Source organism: Corvus moneduloides, chromosome 5 (genome assembly GCF_009650955.1).
Source record: "Corvus moneduloides isolate bCorMon1 chromosome 5, bCorMon1.pri, whole genome shotgun sequence".
NCBI lineage: Eukaryota > Metazoa > Chordata > Aves > Passeriformes > Corvidae > Corvus > Corvus moneduloides.
The window spans coordinates 70544099-70558551 of NC_045480.1; the positions used below are offsets into that span (position 1 = coordinate 70544099).

General features: G+C 42.3%; 1 protein-coding gene across 2 annotated transcripts in view; it reads left to right on the forward strand.

The window, feature by feature from the left end:
• The first annotated feature begins 983 nt into the window (after window positions 1-983).
• Window positions 984-14453, forward strand: part of PRSS12 (serine protease 12) — a 33587-nt gene continuing 20117 nt past the window's right edge. Inside the window, exons 1-4 of one of the 2 annotated variants that reach the window (XM_032110376.1) lie at window positions 984-1502; window positions 9122-9260; window positions 11166-11344; window positions 12889-13039. In XM_032110376.1, coding sequence (XP_031966267.1) covers window positions 1184-1502; window positions 9122-9260; window positions 11166-11344; window positions 12889-13039 — 788 coding nt within the window. In that variant the 5' untranslated portion in view covers window positions 984-1183. Of the gene's footprint in view, window positions 1503-2463; window positions 2528-9121; window positions 9261-11165; window positions 11345-12888; window positions 13040-14453 lie in introns of those variants that run through there. The other variant, XM_032110377.1, reaches the window with a different exon arrangement.

Sequence of the window (14453 nt, forward strand, 5' to 3'; positions counted from 1 at the left end):
CTTGGAGGCTGCTAAAGGAAGGGCTCTGTTCACTGGATATATGTGGGATTCTGCATGGAAAGCAGAAAGCACCCTTTTTTTTAGCCTTTTGTCTCAACAAAAGGTAGTGGAAATACTGATATGCTCACTCAGAAACCAGATTAAAACTCTGCAGACAAAAAAAAAATGGAGAGGCAAAAGGATCTTATGAAGAGGTGAATCTACAGACTCATATTACAGACAAATTGCCAAATACACAGTATGTGTTCCATGAGGCAGAATTTGATGTCAAGAATGAACGGCATAGATTAAAACCAGCGGTAAAGTAAAATATAGTAACTACCCCAAATTAACAACCACACAGTATTAGACAAAGAAGCAGCAATAACTGACAGCCGTCTCGGTGGGACAAGGAAATCAGACATGATCAGGTCATGCAGACCTCTGCAGCGCTTGGAAATAAGCAGATTACTATTCAGAGCACATGGGGCTGGGATAATGCTAAACCCTCGAAGACATCACAGCGTTTGGTTCCAGCCCCTTTGTTCCCCGCTGACACGCCTGGGGATCTCACCATCCCTGTGCCGCCCCAGCGGGCCCTGCGGGGCCCGTTATGTCCCTCTCGCCCCGAAGCTACGCTCCCCAGGCCAGGCTCTGCCCGGGCTCCTTCTGCTCTTCGTGAGGGCGTAGGAGGTCGGGGGAGCCACAAGTACGGGGCGAGGGCAGAGAAGGTGGCTCCAGGGGAGCCCCAATGCGAGAGACAAGTGAGGTGGGGTGAACCTGCGGAGCTCGGCAGGACCGCGGGCAGCGCAGAACCCGGGGGGCGGCCGGGGAGGGCGAGGGATGGCATCGGCGTGGCAGCCCTGGTGCTGGCGGGGGAGCCCCGGGGTCGGGCTCGGGGGCGCATCCCCCTGTAAGCCCCGCGCCGAGGCTGCCCGAGGGGCCGTGGCCGTGGCCGGGCGGTCGCTCCGCTCCGCTCCGCTCCCCGCTGCGCTGGGCAGGCTGCGGCAGGTAGGGAGCCGGCAGCGCCGGTGCTGCGCCTCTCCGCGCCGCCCGCCCTGCCCCCGCGGGCCGGGCAGCCGGGGGCGGGCGGCAGGGGTGTGCGGCGAGGGGGATTAGCGGGACGCCGCGGCTCCGCCTTCCCCCCTCGCACCCCGGGCGCGATGAGAGGGGGAGATGGACCCGAGCCGGCGGGACTGGCACCATGACATTCGCCGGCTTCGTGGTGGCGCTGGTGATAGGGGCGATCCCCGGAGCCCGCGGGCCGGCGCAGGTCTTCGCCAGCCTCCCAGCCTCCCGCCCCCCGCAGCCCCCCGCCGGCTGCCCCGCCGGGGGCTTCCCCGCGGCCCAGCGCCCCTGGGCACCCGTGGCGCCCGCTCTGCCGCGGCGGGGGGCAGCGGGCCGGGCGCCGCGGGGCCGCCGCAGCTCCTGCGCCCTGCCCGGCGGCGGCGAGGGGCGGCCCGGCTGCGCCCCCGGGGTCGGCCGGGGCCCGGCGGAGCGCGGCCGCGCTGACTGCGAGCGAGGTAAGCGGGGAGGGGGCGAGCCCGGGGCGCGGGGTGGCGGCGGAGCGGGAGAGTGCGCGGGGCTGCGGGGCGCGGGGGGAGACAGACACTGAGACAGCCTTGGCCGGGCGGCGCCGTTCTCCCATCCCATACCCGGTTCCCGGTCACTGGAGGGAACGGGGAACGAGGGGACGGACACTGTCTGCCAAAGTGACCGCCAGTGCTGTTCGGAGAGTTAAACTCGTGCATCAGTGGATGCAGCGGAAAGACGAAGGTCCCGCCTGAGTTTATTCCGCCGCTCTTCTAATACTGGGTAGGTGAACCGCGTTTCAAAGCTGTGCCGTAAGCGTTCAGTAGGCTCAGTTTGCCAAGGCTGGCTGGCATTCCTTTTTTGTAACCGGGTTCACTTCTCCGGGAAGCACTTGGTCTACAAAAGTGAACTGGCACTGGGAAGGATGCCTTGCTCCAAAGACGAACTGTTTACACAGTATGTCTTTCTTTTACCCCCCACATCTTAGGATAATGGGGTTCACAGGTTAGTGCTGGTGCTCAACAACATCCGTGAGCTGAGCCAAGAGACCTGTGCTCCCCTCACACACTCCCAGCTGAACTTCCACTGACTTCAGTGGAAGTTTTCAGTTTGTAAGGACTGAACAGCAATTTCAGCATTCAGCCCTTGATCAGCTTTACATTTCATCAGTGTTGGCATCAAATTTATTGATGTACAGTCTGGTTTTGAATGACTTCACATTTTTTCCTGCATTGCTCTGGTATTATCTCCTACCTAAGATTTCTGTCCTATCTATAGCTGTACTAAACATGATCAACTGTAATTGTTGAAATGAAAATTAAAATTCCCCGCTTTATTGTCCTTCCTTTTACATCTTTTGTAATAGCACAAGGCCAGCAATGAAGTTGATCATTAATATTATTATTTTGTCTGTCATGAAAGCTGACTTTGGGTTGTGAGCGGTTTCTTTTATTAATTTACTTTCAGATGACTGAAAAGGATTGTTATCCTTCTCTTCCAACAGTAGCCATAGAAGGTGTGTGAAAAAAAGAAAGCTAATTTGAACAACATGATAATTATACATATTGGTATAAAATACCACATGAAGAGGATATGGAAGCACCAAGGTCTATATTGATCATTTACACATTTTAAAACAATGCAGCTTCCAAAGCTGTGTTCCAAGTCCAATGTACTCCTTCAAGAAGACAGAATGATGTTATGAAGTACAGATGTTTCCCTGGAAAGAATACCAGGCAGCTGATGGCATGGAGGAGAAAAAAGATAACTAGACACATGAAGAAAAACCCAGAAGACTTCATGCCCTTTAACTGGTCTCACTTTTAGAAAGGGTGCCACAGTTGCTTCTCTAATTTAGCCCAACATATTAATAGGTTTTTTTAGAATTCCTCAGTCTGGTTCCCAAAATACTTTATGAGGATTTGGTCTAATACAGTAGTGAAGAACACAGCAGTTTATCGCTAAGAACCCAATCTTGCACTTAGTAAAGTAAGTTTCAGAATCCTGTGTAAGATCAGCATAAAGGGGATTTAAGCAAAACCCCACCAAAATACTGCATGAGTTGGGTTTAGCTGTGTTTCTTCAGTCTTTTCAGAATGCTGCTTTGTTCCCCCAGAAAAGGGAAATCCAGGTTGGCCCCTGCTAAGAGAGAGGACACAGCTACTGAACAATAGCCAATACTTTCTAACAGATCATGTGTTCCTGATGGACTCAGTGGTAAACTCCAGTGGCATCACCAGGGCCAATGTCTGTCCAGAAGCCTCCATGGGGGCAATAGGAAGCAATTAGAGAGGTAGTGAGATGGCTTAAGGAACATGAACACAAATCAAACCATTTGCTCAGAAATAAACATTATTATAACATTCCCCCTGAAGTATGTTCCTTTCCTACAAGAAGCAAAGAGATGCCAGTGAGGCAATGTGATGATGTGGTTAAAGTGAGAGAGGGACAGACTACTCAGAGAGAAACTCACTGCACCTCTTGCTTTAGTAGCTGGGCTAAGGAAGCCTGTACTCAGTATTAGGCACCTGCCATAACTAAATACAATACCATATTCAAAGGCTTACTTGTGAATCTCTGGGGTTTTCTAGCTTAAAGATTAAGACTTATCTGCAGAGTTAATAGGCTAAACGTTGTGCATGTGTATATATTACACTGCTTTACATTTAAACAGTAACAATGAAAAAATGTTTAAAAAGTGCTTTTGCAATTACACTGTATGGTACCAGTCTAAAATCAGCTTCATAGTTTAAAACAATAGGTTTTGGTGTTTCATTTCCTTCCTTCTAAAAATATCTGGGTAACATTACTTATTCATGCCTTGAAAGCAAGTAAACCAAATACAAATATATATAAATTATCGTGATTAACCAAGGACATCACAGAGGCCAATAAGTGAATATGAGAGTACCCTCTACACAGAGCCAGTGTTAAGTCCACCAGAGTTTAATATTTTAGTTACTGCTAGTAACAACTTACCTGTAGTGTACTCAGGCTCCAAGAACAAGGCCTAGCTCAGTACCTGGAAGCCACACGATGTTTGTGTGGCACATAGTTACAGTTTTATGCACATGTTGTTCATGTTATGTTGTTACACATCTAATTTAAAGCACTTTGAGTCAAGTGGGTTAATTATTTTCTATTACAAAGAGGAAACAGAGAAAACAGGGTAAGTGGCTTTGTTAGAGGTCAGTGGTAGAACTGGAAATAAAAGTCAGAAAGGATGGACTTTAGAACCTTTCCATTAAAATTGCTTTTATCACAAGGTGATTCCACTAATGTCAATCAAATAAAGCTTCACTACACTTTTGTGAGAGAAGAATCAAGCCTCAGGCTCATAGTCTAAACACTAGATTATTCTCCCTTCCTGTTATACTATAGTCCAAGCAGTTGATGGAATGACTTTCAGGATTTTGGTTTTTTTAATAGCTTATGATTAGAACTTAAACATGAATGTCCATATTTTCCTTCTAAGAAGCAGCTCCTCTGGAACCATTCTTACCAGAGCTGCACAGTGTGAGACCCCTCATTTTCTCCAGCTCTGCCCACATAAGACAACTGCAGTCCTTCAGAGCCCATTACATTGATCAGTTTCAGTTTAGTTTCTCAGAGCCTTAAACCATTGATTGCTGACATGATGCATCTCAGTGCTGCAGAGGAACCAACGCAGCACATCACACACTCAGTGTATACAATATTTATGAAAGTTCTAATATAAGGATTCCTGAGTATGCAATACTGCTACTGATTCTCAAGATAGTTCTTAAAAAGTAGTTCTGATGGAGGTACCCTTTTTTCAAGGTTAAAATGCCAGGGGGAAATAATTACAACTTTAGACTAAGAGCAGTGCTCAGGACAGTGATAGACAACAGCATTCATTGATCACAGTGAGCACCATACATAATATTGCTGAAGTCAACAGGATTCATTTCTTCAATTTTAGTCAGGCCTGATCTGGGAAGGGAAGGGAAGTTTCCATTGATTTGAACCAATGTTAGGTTTTACCTGTGCTACAGGTAGCTTTTTACAAGAACCTCATATAAACCAGTGAATTAGTTCCATTCTGAAACTGGGATAGGCTCTTTTAGATGTATTACGGATCATCCCCATGTATTCTGAAATACTACAAGTTACAGTGTGGTCCCCTGGGATATACAGCATGTGTCAATGGGAGACCCTCACACTTGATGTCAGCTTGGACTTACCTAATTGACTGCAAGGCAACAGAGATGAATTATCACTGCAGGGCCTTTCTGTAGCACTATCCCACATTGGAACACCGTGGAAATTAAGGCAGAAATAAAAATATTTGTTGTTTTTACATATTTCCGAAATTGAAATTACTTATTTTGCTTTGCTTTAAATCTGCCATTTCAGAGCACACAGCACCAGGGTGAAAGGCACAGGCAATTTCTACTTCTTATTCCTCTTTTCCCAGCCTACATTTACAGCCAAGTTGCAGACCTTTGGGCACAGGTGTTTACCAAGAAACTATGGCACACCTTTAGCCAACACCATAAACCCCACTGCTGCAGCACTTACACATACAGCAGAAGTGGAAGTGATTCCCATTCTACTTGCAATTCAGCCACACAGTAACAATGCTTATTCCCAGTGAAATGTAAAAAATAAAAGAGAGTTTGAAGTTACCCAGCATCTCATACATGAGAAAGAATAGGAAAAGAGGCCAGGCAAAACAGCACAACTCCTTTGAAGCTCTTCTGCTTTTTGGAGTTAATTAAAAGTTGGCTGTGTGGTTTTCCTCCCCCTGTTTTCCTGAGTGTCTCATCTTCAGCCTGAATGGCAGGTGTTCTGGAGCAAGTCTCAGCAGCACCCATTGGATACCCTTACTTCCTTGCATTTGCAAGTATTACTTAATCTCCTTTCAACAGTGATAGAAGATAGGAAAGACTTTGACTTGGGCAGATACCAGGACAACTAAAATTACCAGACTGTATGTAAACAACAGGAATTGACCATCAGTAACCTCAGCTAGAACACAATTACAATAAATGCATACATACTTTTTGAATGTTTACAAATGAAGGAATTTCTGTCAAGACAGCAGATTGTATTTTTTAATATAGGGCTGAATTAAGTCTGTCCTAAGAGCACAGTATGTGTCTAGAGCTGTCTCGTAGGCCTGCTTTGTGTCCCGTGCCCTTGTTTCTAACTATTGTGGGGTCACGTCACCTCTCCTCATCCTCCCTCTTCCTGACCAGTGCTGAGGAGGGCAGAGTCATGGGCAGGATCCTGGTGCTCCTGTCCCATGTTGTCGAGCTTTGTGTTGAGGCAATGTATGTTCGATAAGCACTTGAGGCAGAGGACTGACACTGTGTTGAGCTGGCAGAGAGCAGAAAGAGTAGATACTACTGCATTAGCCCTACTCCCAACAGGATTCGTTTTCTTCAGCAACTAAAATAGCTGAAAAATTATAGCTTAAAAAGATGAGATGCTACTCCAGAAACCTAGAGCCTCCAGTGCCTACACTTAGTCAGACCTGTTTTCTAAGAGGGAATGCAGACGCCCTTCTCCAGTTGTTGTGCACGAGGGGCAGCACAGAGGAAGCCCCTCAGACACGTGTTGGGGTGCTTGAGGTGTTACAATGGAACAGCAGTAGACTTGAGCAGTGAAAATAAGAATTAATCTGTATGCTTACAATCATGGTAAATATTAGGTTTCTTGCTGCCTATGAAGTGAAAAAGCATTTCCTGGTAATTTTACAATGCAAACACTGACTATCTTGCAACTAAAATATTAACGCATAAACAGATGGTTGGTAATACAGCATAAATACACACGATGGCAGATGATGCTGTTATCATGCAATTCCCTAGGATCAGTTTACACAGGAAACACGGAGCTGTGTTTCACTATGAAGTAAGGGTTTCATATACTGGAAAGAAAGTCTTGATGTTAAGGTTCTGTTCTATGAGGTAGGTTCTATGCAGCTAATGTATCTCTTGATCTGGTAGTATAACTACCAGGTGTCTGAATACCACAACATCTTGAGTAAACAACAAAGAAATAATTTTCTCATTAGTGTCCTTTGATTTGTTTGCTACGTAATTATAACCTGGTCATATGACAGAGGTTGATACATACTTCAAAGTGCATATACCGTATATTTGGTTACGCCTATTAAATGGCAGGTTTAATATTACCTACTTGTAAAAAAAGGCTTTCTTTTTATTTCTTTCTAGATTAATTTACCAGGTGAAAATCCAGAATATTTAAAACTTGTTACAAAATTACCTTTAAGAATTCTCTTGTGTGTTTCGCTGTGTGTACATGACTGAGTTCTTCCACCACTGTCATTGGGAAATCTGTAAATACAGAAAGAGGAGTCAGCTAAATTCTGCCATGGAGACCTTAGAAGAGAATTTTATTCTTCAAGTATTCCCTTATTCAAATATTTGAACAGAAGCATTGTGTAATGTGTACTCAGGAAACACTGTATTGATTTCAATAGGTGTCATGCATCACTGTAAGCAATCATGCACTAAAATAAACTTATTTTTGGAGATGACATCTTCAAACTTGCTTTCTGGTATGTCAGGAATCACTTTGCTATGACTGCAGTTGATGTTTCAAGTGAAAATAATAGTCTATACAAAAGTCTGGTGAAGAGCAGAAATAAACAGAATTCCAGACTCTGTCTGTGACATATACAGAAAAACACAAAGAGAAAAATGGTAAAGACAGATAAATGATGTGCAACATGTCTACAGTATAGTTATATTTGACTCAGTACTAATCCTCTCTTAGGAATAATAGCTCACTCTGTAACATGAGTTGAATAAATATTGTTTGTAATTTACTGCACAGTAAGTTACTGCTGAAGAAGTAAATAGGAGGCAAAAAGGAACACACCAAACCAAACATGAGGTTAATTAATTCCTCAAGTTATTTGGCAGTTGTTCAGCCTCGTGGTTTTATAAAATACACTGAACTACACCCAGGACAGAAGCTGAGAAGAAAAAGTGGATCTACCTATTATTATTATTTACACTAAGATGAACACCTATAAAATGAAATGCAGGCACAAACACTGACTATTTCCATCCCATTGCTAAACCCCCTGCAAACTGGGAGATGGTGTAGCTTCTAAGTAGATCACAGAACAGAGGCAGATGGATTAACTGGGATTTCAGGCAATACGAATTCATACAGCTGGGCTATCTTTAATAATTTAACAGAAATGTTTCATGTTGAATTACTGCACTGTCTTGATTCTGTCCTGTTACTGTGTAGTTATCCCTATGACCAGCTTTTTCCCACCTTTGCCGGTGGCACTTTGCTACCTTCAACACCAGATGCATATAACATCGCAAGTAAAATTACTGTAACGCAAAAATGCAAAATCTGCTAATTTTCGTGGATTTCTGTGCTCTGTAGCTCTCAAGAAGCACTTTTTCCCCTCCCCACTTCTTTTAGACAATTCCTTACAGTTTTTAGCTTGCTTTGTCTGAGAATTTGGTACTCTCATGAATTAATAGAACTACATCCAGTGTTTTTCTGTCTGAGAAAAGTATGAACAAATGCATTCTTTGGCTAAAATAAACTGCTGTCGTCTATGACATGCATAATGTAACATGGGTCAGAGCAAAAGCTATGCAATCCATGTGGTTATTTTCTGATTCCCTTAAGGTTAATGGAATTCTGTGAAAGATAAAAGTATAGCATATTTTTTATATATATATATATATATATATACACATGCTATATATATGCATACATATATACATTTTGCTCATTTGGGTAGAGGAAATCACATTTAAATAATTATGTGTCTATAAATACTTTCTCTTTGTTAGATCTTTAACTAAGTTGTAGCATAAGTTGTAGCATCAGAAGGATCAGAAATATGATGTAGTTTCAGTATGAGGAGCAAAATGCTTTCCTCATGTAAAAAAAAAAGGTTCTCTCAATTTGTATATCATTGTATGAGAATGTTAGGTGTGCCAGAATATTTCTTTGAAACAGCTTACTAACCCATGAAATAGGAACTCAGGGAAAATGAGGTTCAGAGTCTTTTGTGTGGGATGCATTACCTGAGCAAGAGTATCTTGGAGGCGTAATTGGTTTATTTTTAATTTCTGTTAACTAGGGTCAGTGAGACTCCGGGGAGGCAAGAATGAGTTTGAAGGTACAGTGGAGGTTTATTTGAATGGAATCTGGGGAACAATCTGTGGAAGCCATTGGGACAATAATGATGCGACAGTTGTATGTCGACAGCTTGCACTTGGGTAAGTTTCAGTTTGAGTAAACATCATTCAACTCATTTTAATGATGTTTCAGTATAAAGGACAATCTATTTTGTAAATCCTGAGGGCTTTTTGTGTTTGGTGATTGCTTTTTCTGTTTGAAAGTGTTTGAATGCTGAAGTTGTTCTTCCCAGAATACTTTGCTTGCTTCAGCCGCATTACACTTCAAAGAGGAAATCAGTATTTCCGCAGAAAGCTGCATATGGCATCTGGATAGGAGCAGACCATGGCAAATGCTTTGCTTTCAAAGAGAAATGTGTGAACAGGTCAGCAAGCTTAGGCAAACACAAACTGTTCTACTGGACATATGGGAGATGTCCACGAGGACAGAATTACATGGTCTGATCCTGATTGCACATAACTAAGTATCAATTAAGAACAGCTCCAGTGAGGTTATTGAATCTATAACAATCTAAATGTGGCCAGGATTAGACTCTACATGGGCTCCTAATCATAGGAAAATTCCTGATTCTCAGGAGCAAGGGGTTATCCTAGTAATCACCCATTCTAGCATGCCAAATAACACCTGGAACTTATCCTAAGTTTTTGGCAAATGGCAACATTTTAGAGCTATAACCATACTGGACAAGTTGAAAGTCCCTGTACTGTCCTTGTTGATCACCACTTCCCACTGCTGCCAGAGTGGAGTTAATCAACAGCACCCTTTAGCATAATTTGGCTGGCTTTATTGCCTTCCTAAAATTTGTTTCACTCACATACCAAAACAGTGGTTTTGCTTGCTACAAGCTGTAAGGGGCTTTTATAGCAGACTTGCACTGTGACCTTCCTAATGATTATTCCACTTTTTAAGACTGCTAGCCAGAACTAAATCTGGTTTATAATGTTCAGTACTAATCTGGACACACCATGCCAACTTATAAAAATATGAGGATTAGATGAGATAAAAGTTCAGCCATCTGGAGGCTGTGATTTTGCTTATGACTTCAGCTGTCTATGTGCAGTGTCTCCTTCCTTCATTTTCAAGTAAGTCCTATCTGCTTTCCATACCCTGAACACTTCAGCTGAATGAGGCTGCTGTTAGCAAAAGGTAGTTCAGCGATACGCGTGAATGGTTTGGTCTTTTCAACAGAAATGGCTCCAAGCTGAACCTAGGCCAAAAAAGCCCCAAGCAAACAGTAGCTGAAAGTTTGAATGATCTTGAATGTTTGGCAGAAATTTGGATCTCCGTACCACCAGGTGAACTCATGAGGTATTACTGGTGTTTTTCAGGTGCTCCATCTATCTGTTCCTTTGATATCACCATATTTGGGCTTTGTTTTAAATTTGTTGATCTTTGCAAGGAAGAAAAGATGGCTCTATAAATGTTGCTGTAGATTCAGCATGAGGAGGAAAGGGAGCTGATTATAAAATGTTCTGGGTGGATGGGAATGGCTGAATAGAGAAAAATGGATGGGGGCCTGATCTACTGGAGTGTGAAGTGGTTTCGCTGTCCCATCATCACAGCCACATGGCATTTATGGGCAAAGCATGGTATGTCTTCGTGGAGTAAAGGACAGAGTAAGGGAGAAAGGCCTGGTGGCATTACATCTGCTGGAATTGTAACTGCAGTGGGCTGGTACTATAGATTCACCTACAAACTGTGGACTCTGTGTTGACTTTTGTAGTTAAGAAATGGGAAAGCAGGAATGTAGCTGGCTCTGCAGCAACACAGTCATTGTACTAAAATATCCCACAACAAAAGGGTGAGAACTGGGTCACATCTGTTACTTTTCTTTGTGCAGAAGACAATGCTGAACTGTATGAAAATGTGATGGATTTACACTACTGAAGAAAGCCCTTTCTTTTCTACTCCAAAATTTATATATGAGAAAATGTTCCCACTTCCCTTCCTCCCACTCTGATGCCCTCTCCTGATTATTCTTACAGGGAAAAAGGTACAGCAAAACACATACCCTTTTCTGGACTAGGCCTTATTCCTGTTTTCTGGAGTGAAGTGCGTTGTCGTGGTGATGAAGAAAATATACTGTTATGTGAAAAAGACACTGGGCAGGATGGGACATGTCCTCAAAAAATGGCAGCTGCTGTCACATGTAGCTCCTCCCTGGGTAAAAAAACCATATATTTTTCTTAAGTCCTTATTTTATTTAAGTAGAAGTAGCAAAAATTATTCATTATTAAATTAGAAAAAATGTTAAGATTTCTTGGAACAGATTATACAGATTGAGTCATTGCATCATTAACTGCTTCAAATTCCTCAAGCAGCACCTAGCTTAACAACTTTTTACCTTTCCATAATCAACAAACAAATTGTTTCTTTCAGGTGTAGGTTGTGAGAAAAAGTATCAAGAATCTCTGGCTGTAAAATAAGGATTGTTTCCCCACTTTTTTTTTTAATGTCAAAATTATATTATTAGGAAAGCAAGTATTCATATTTTTAAGATATTTGATATTATTTTAATCAACATGTTAACTAAATGAGCAGGCATGCCATCAGATTTAAGATAGTGCTGCCTCAAGGAGGGCTGGGTTGGCAGTGCTGGGGAGCTGGCAATGCCAATCTCTTCAGCTGAAACCAAAACGTGTGGCTGAAGCCAGTTCTGTGCTGCCTTTCTTCTCCTACTTATGTTTCTATCCAAAGAAGGCAGGTGCTTTTTTTTCCTAAATATCTATTATTAATGAGCAGGATTTTGACAAATGGTTTTTAAAAGAACATTTTGGTGTAAGAATGAGTAGAGGGAAGGGAGAACCAAAGCAAGAGAGTTTTGCCTAAAGAAACTGAAAACTATAAATGTTTTCACATTTGCAGGTTCTATTGCAACTAGCCCTTAAAAATATTTACACCACCCCTCCCCCCATATTTGATATCAGTCAAACACTAATATGAAATTGGAAAAATGCCCTCAGTATTGTTTTGGGATTTTTTTATAACCAAGAATTAGATTAAATAGTAGCATTAATTGGTTGGAAAGTTACACAAAAATTGCTCAAATTTGAATCACTCAGATGTTAGATATGGTGAAACTTTAAAATAACTTTATTCACATTAGAGAAATTATGTGGTTTTATATGGCTTTAAACTGTTTCCATTATTATAGATTTATTCAGCAGTGATGCTTTCAAGACAGTTTCTTGTTGCACCAGAAGAGAGATATTGATTTTAAAAGACTAGAAGCCCGAAGGGAACAATACTTGCACAATTCAGTTCAAGTGAGATTTCACTGCTCTGACTGGATTTTCTAACGGAATGAGAAAACAGGAGGATGAATTTCTGTTTCTGTGTCTATGATATAATTTTTGCCTCTTACGTCAGATTTTACCCAACTTTGCTCTTATTGGTAGAAATGTAGCTCTGCTGACTGATTTAGTATTTGGCCTTACGGCACTAAGTGTCTGTGAATGCTCTGACACTTAGGTAATTCAAGATCAGTGTGGTCACTTGTATGTGTAAGGTTTTTCAGCTAGTGAGAGTGGAGCATAAGGGAACTCATTTCTAAGTTTACCTTCAGGTTTTCCATCTAACTAGAAAAAATAAAATGTGGTTCTTGAGTGATGTCAGAGAAACCATTAAGCCATCTTGCTCTTTCTTTACTATCAGAATTATATTTTAGGAAGTGAATGATCTGTTCTATATCCTGTGGTTTGCTCACAGCCCCTGTCTTCACTCCGATCCGTCTGGCTGGTGGGAGCAATGCCCACGAAGGAAGAGTGGAAGTCTACCATGGTGGCGAGTGGGGCACAGTCTGTGATGACCAGTGGGACGATGCAGATGCTGAAGTTGTCTGTCGGCAGCTTGGCCTTGGGTTTGTTTTTCTACGTTTGTTATTCCAGCAGCAAAGCAGGAGTTATCAGGCACACAGCTGAAGCTAGGAGAAGCGTAATTGTCAAAAAAATGCTCCTTTAAAATCGTATTGATACTTCAGAGCAGTAACTAAGTTTATTTATAGAGGTTCAGGTACAGTGACATTACTTTCAATTCCCTGGAACCAGTTTTCAGTATCATATGATAGGGCCAATTTTGTCTGTTTGTCTGGACAGATAAAGAATGCCTCAGATTAAATATTGACTTCGTAGTGAAAACTCACTACAACTTCTGTAAAGTTTCAATCAAAACCTGTAGGTAAAGAAATGGAATTTGCTTTGACTGTTCAAATCCTTATGATCCATTTTACTGCAGAGCCTGACAGCCTCCTTGCTTTGGCACAAGAGCTCTGCTTTGTCAGGAAGGATATGTTTTCTGGCATGCCTGTGAGAATCTCTCTAGATTTGTTTAAATCACGAGTCTCTGAAGATTGTCTGTTTGCATTTACTGAGGTAGAGTTCTGTTTGAAGCTTTGATAGTTAAGCTTGTCAGTGATTCTGTCTGAACTAAGCATGGTCTGAAATCCAGCAGCAGAACAGGATTTTCTTGCTTCCCTTCACTTTCTTAACAGACGGGGTGATTTTGATATCACACAGAAGATAAGTATTCAGTATTTGTGGAAAGATGCTGCAGAAGTGGGAGACTAAGAGAACTGCTGGATCAGAGAGGATGGAGATGAGGACAGTTGGGATGGAAGGCCAGAGGGGTTGAAGAGGGAAGGAACTAGGAGCAAGAAGCAGAGAAGATGCTAGGTTGTATCCCATGCAGGAGAAGGGGATTATGTCCGAGACAGACTGGATGAGAAATAAGCAGGTAAATGCAGAGGAGACTGGAATGGAACTGTTCAATCTTCCTGGGACCATGATAAATTAAAAGAAGTGGTATTGAAGGCAGCAAGTTCTGTGGCATTAGTCCCCAGAGTGTACCTGTTTTGTAACTGAGGCCTTGGGCTGCCCATGCCACCCAAATTAGCTCAGAAGGATGAGAACCGTGGAGTGGTTAAAAAGCTTGTAGATCACCTGCTGAGCCAACATGGGAACCAACACACTTCTCTGACATACCATTTTTATTTTTCCCCAGCTTATTTTATGTTGTATTCCTATATTCCTGCACATTTTCAATTGGGAATACCTAATGGAAAGTCTGTCTTCTTGCCAGCTTTTCCTGGTTTTGAATTGGGCTGCTATTTGTAGGTTTGGGGAGTTACTAAACTCTGCTTTGCATTTCTGTATTCTAATGACAAGTGTAATGCTCTTAGCCTGCCTCCTTACTGATGACACTAAAATTTTTTATTACTTTTATTTAATCATCACAAACTGCAGTTCTGTGATGCTTCTAATTTGATTCATTTTTCT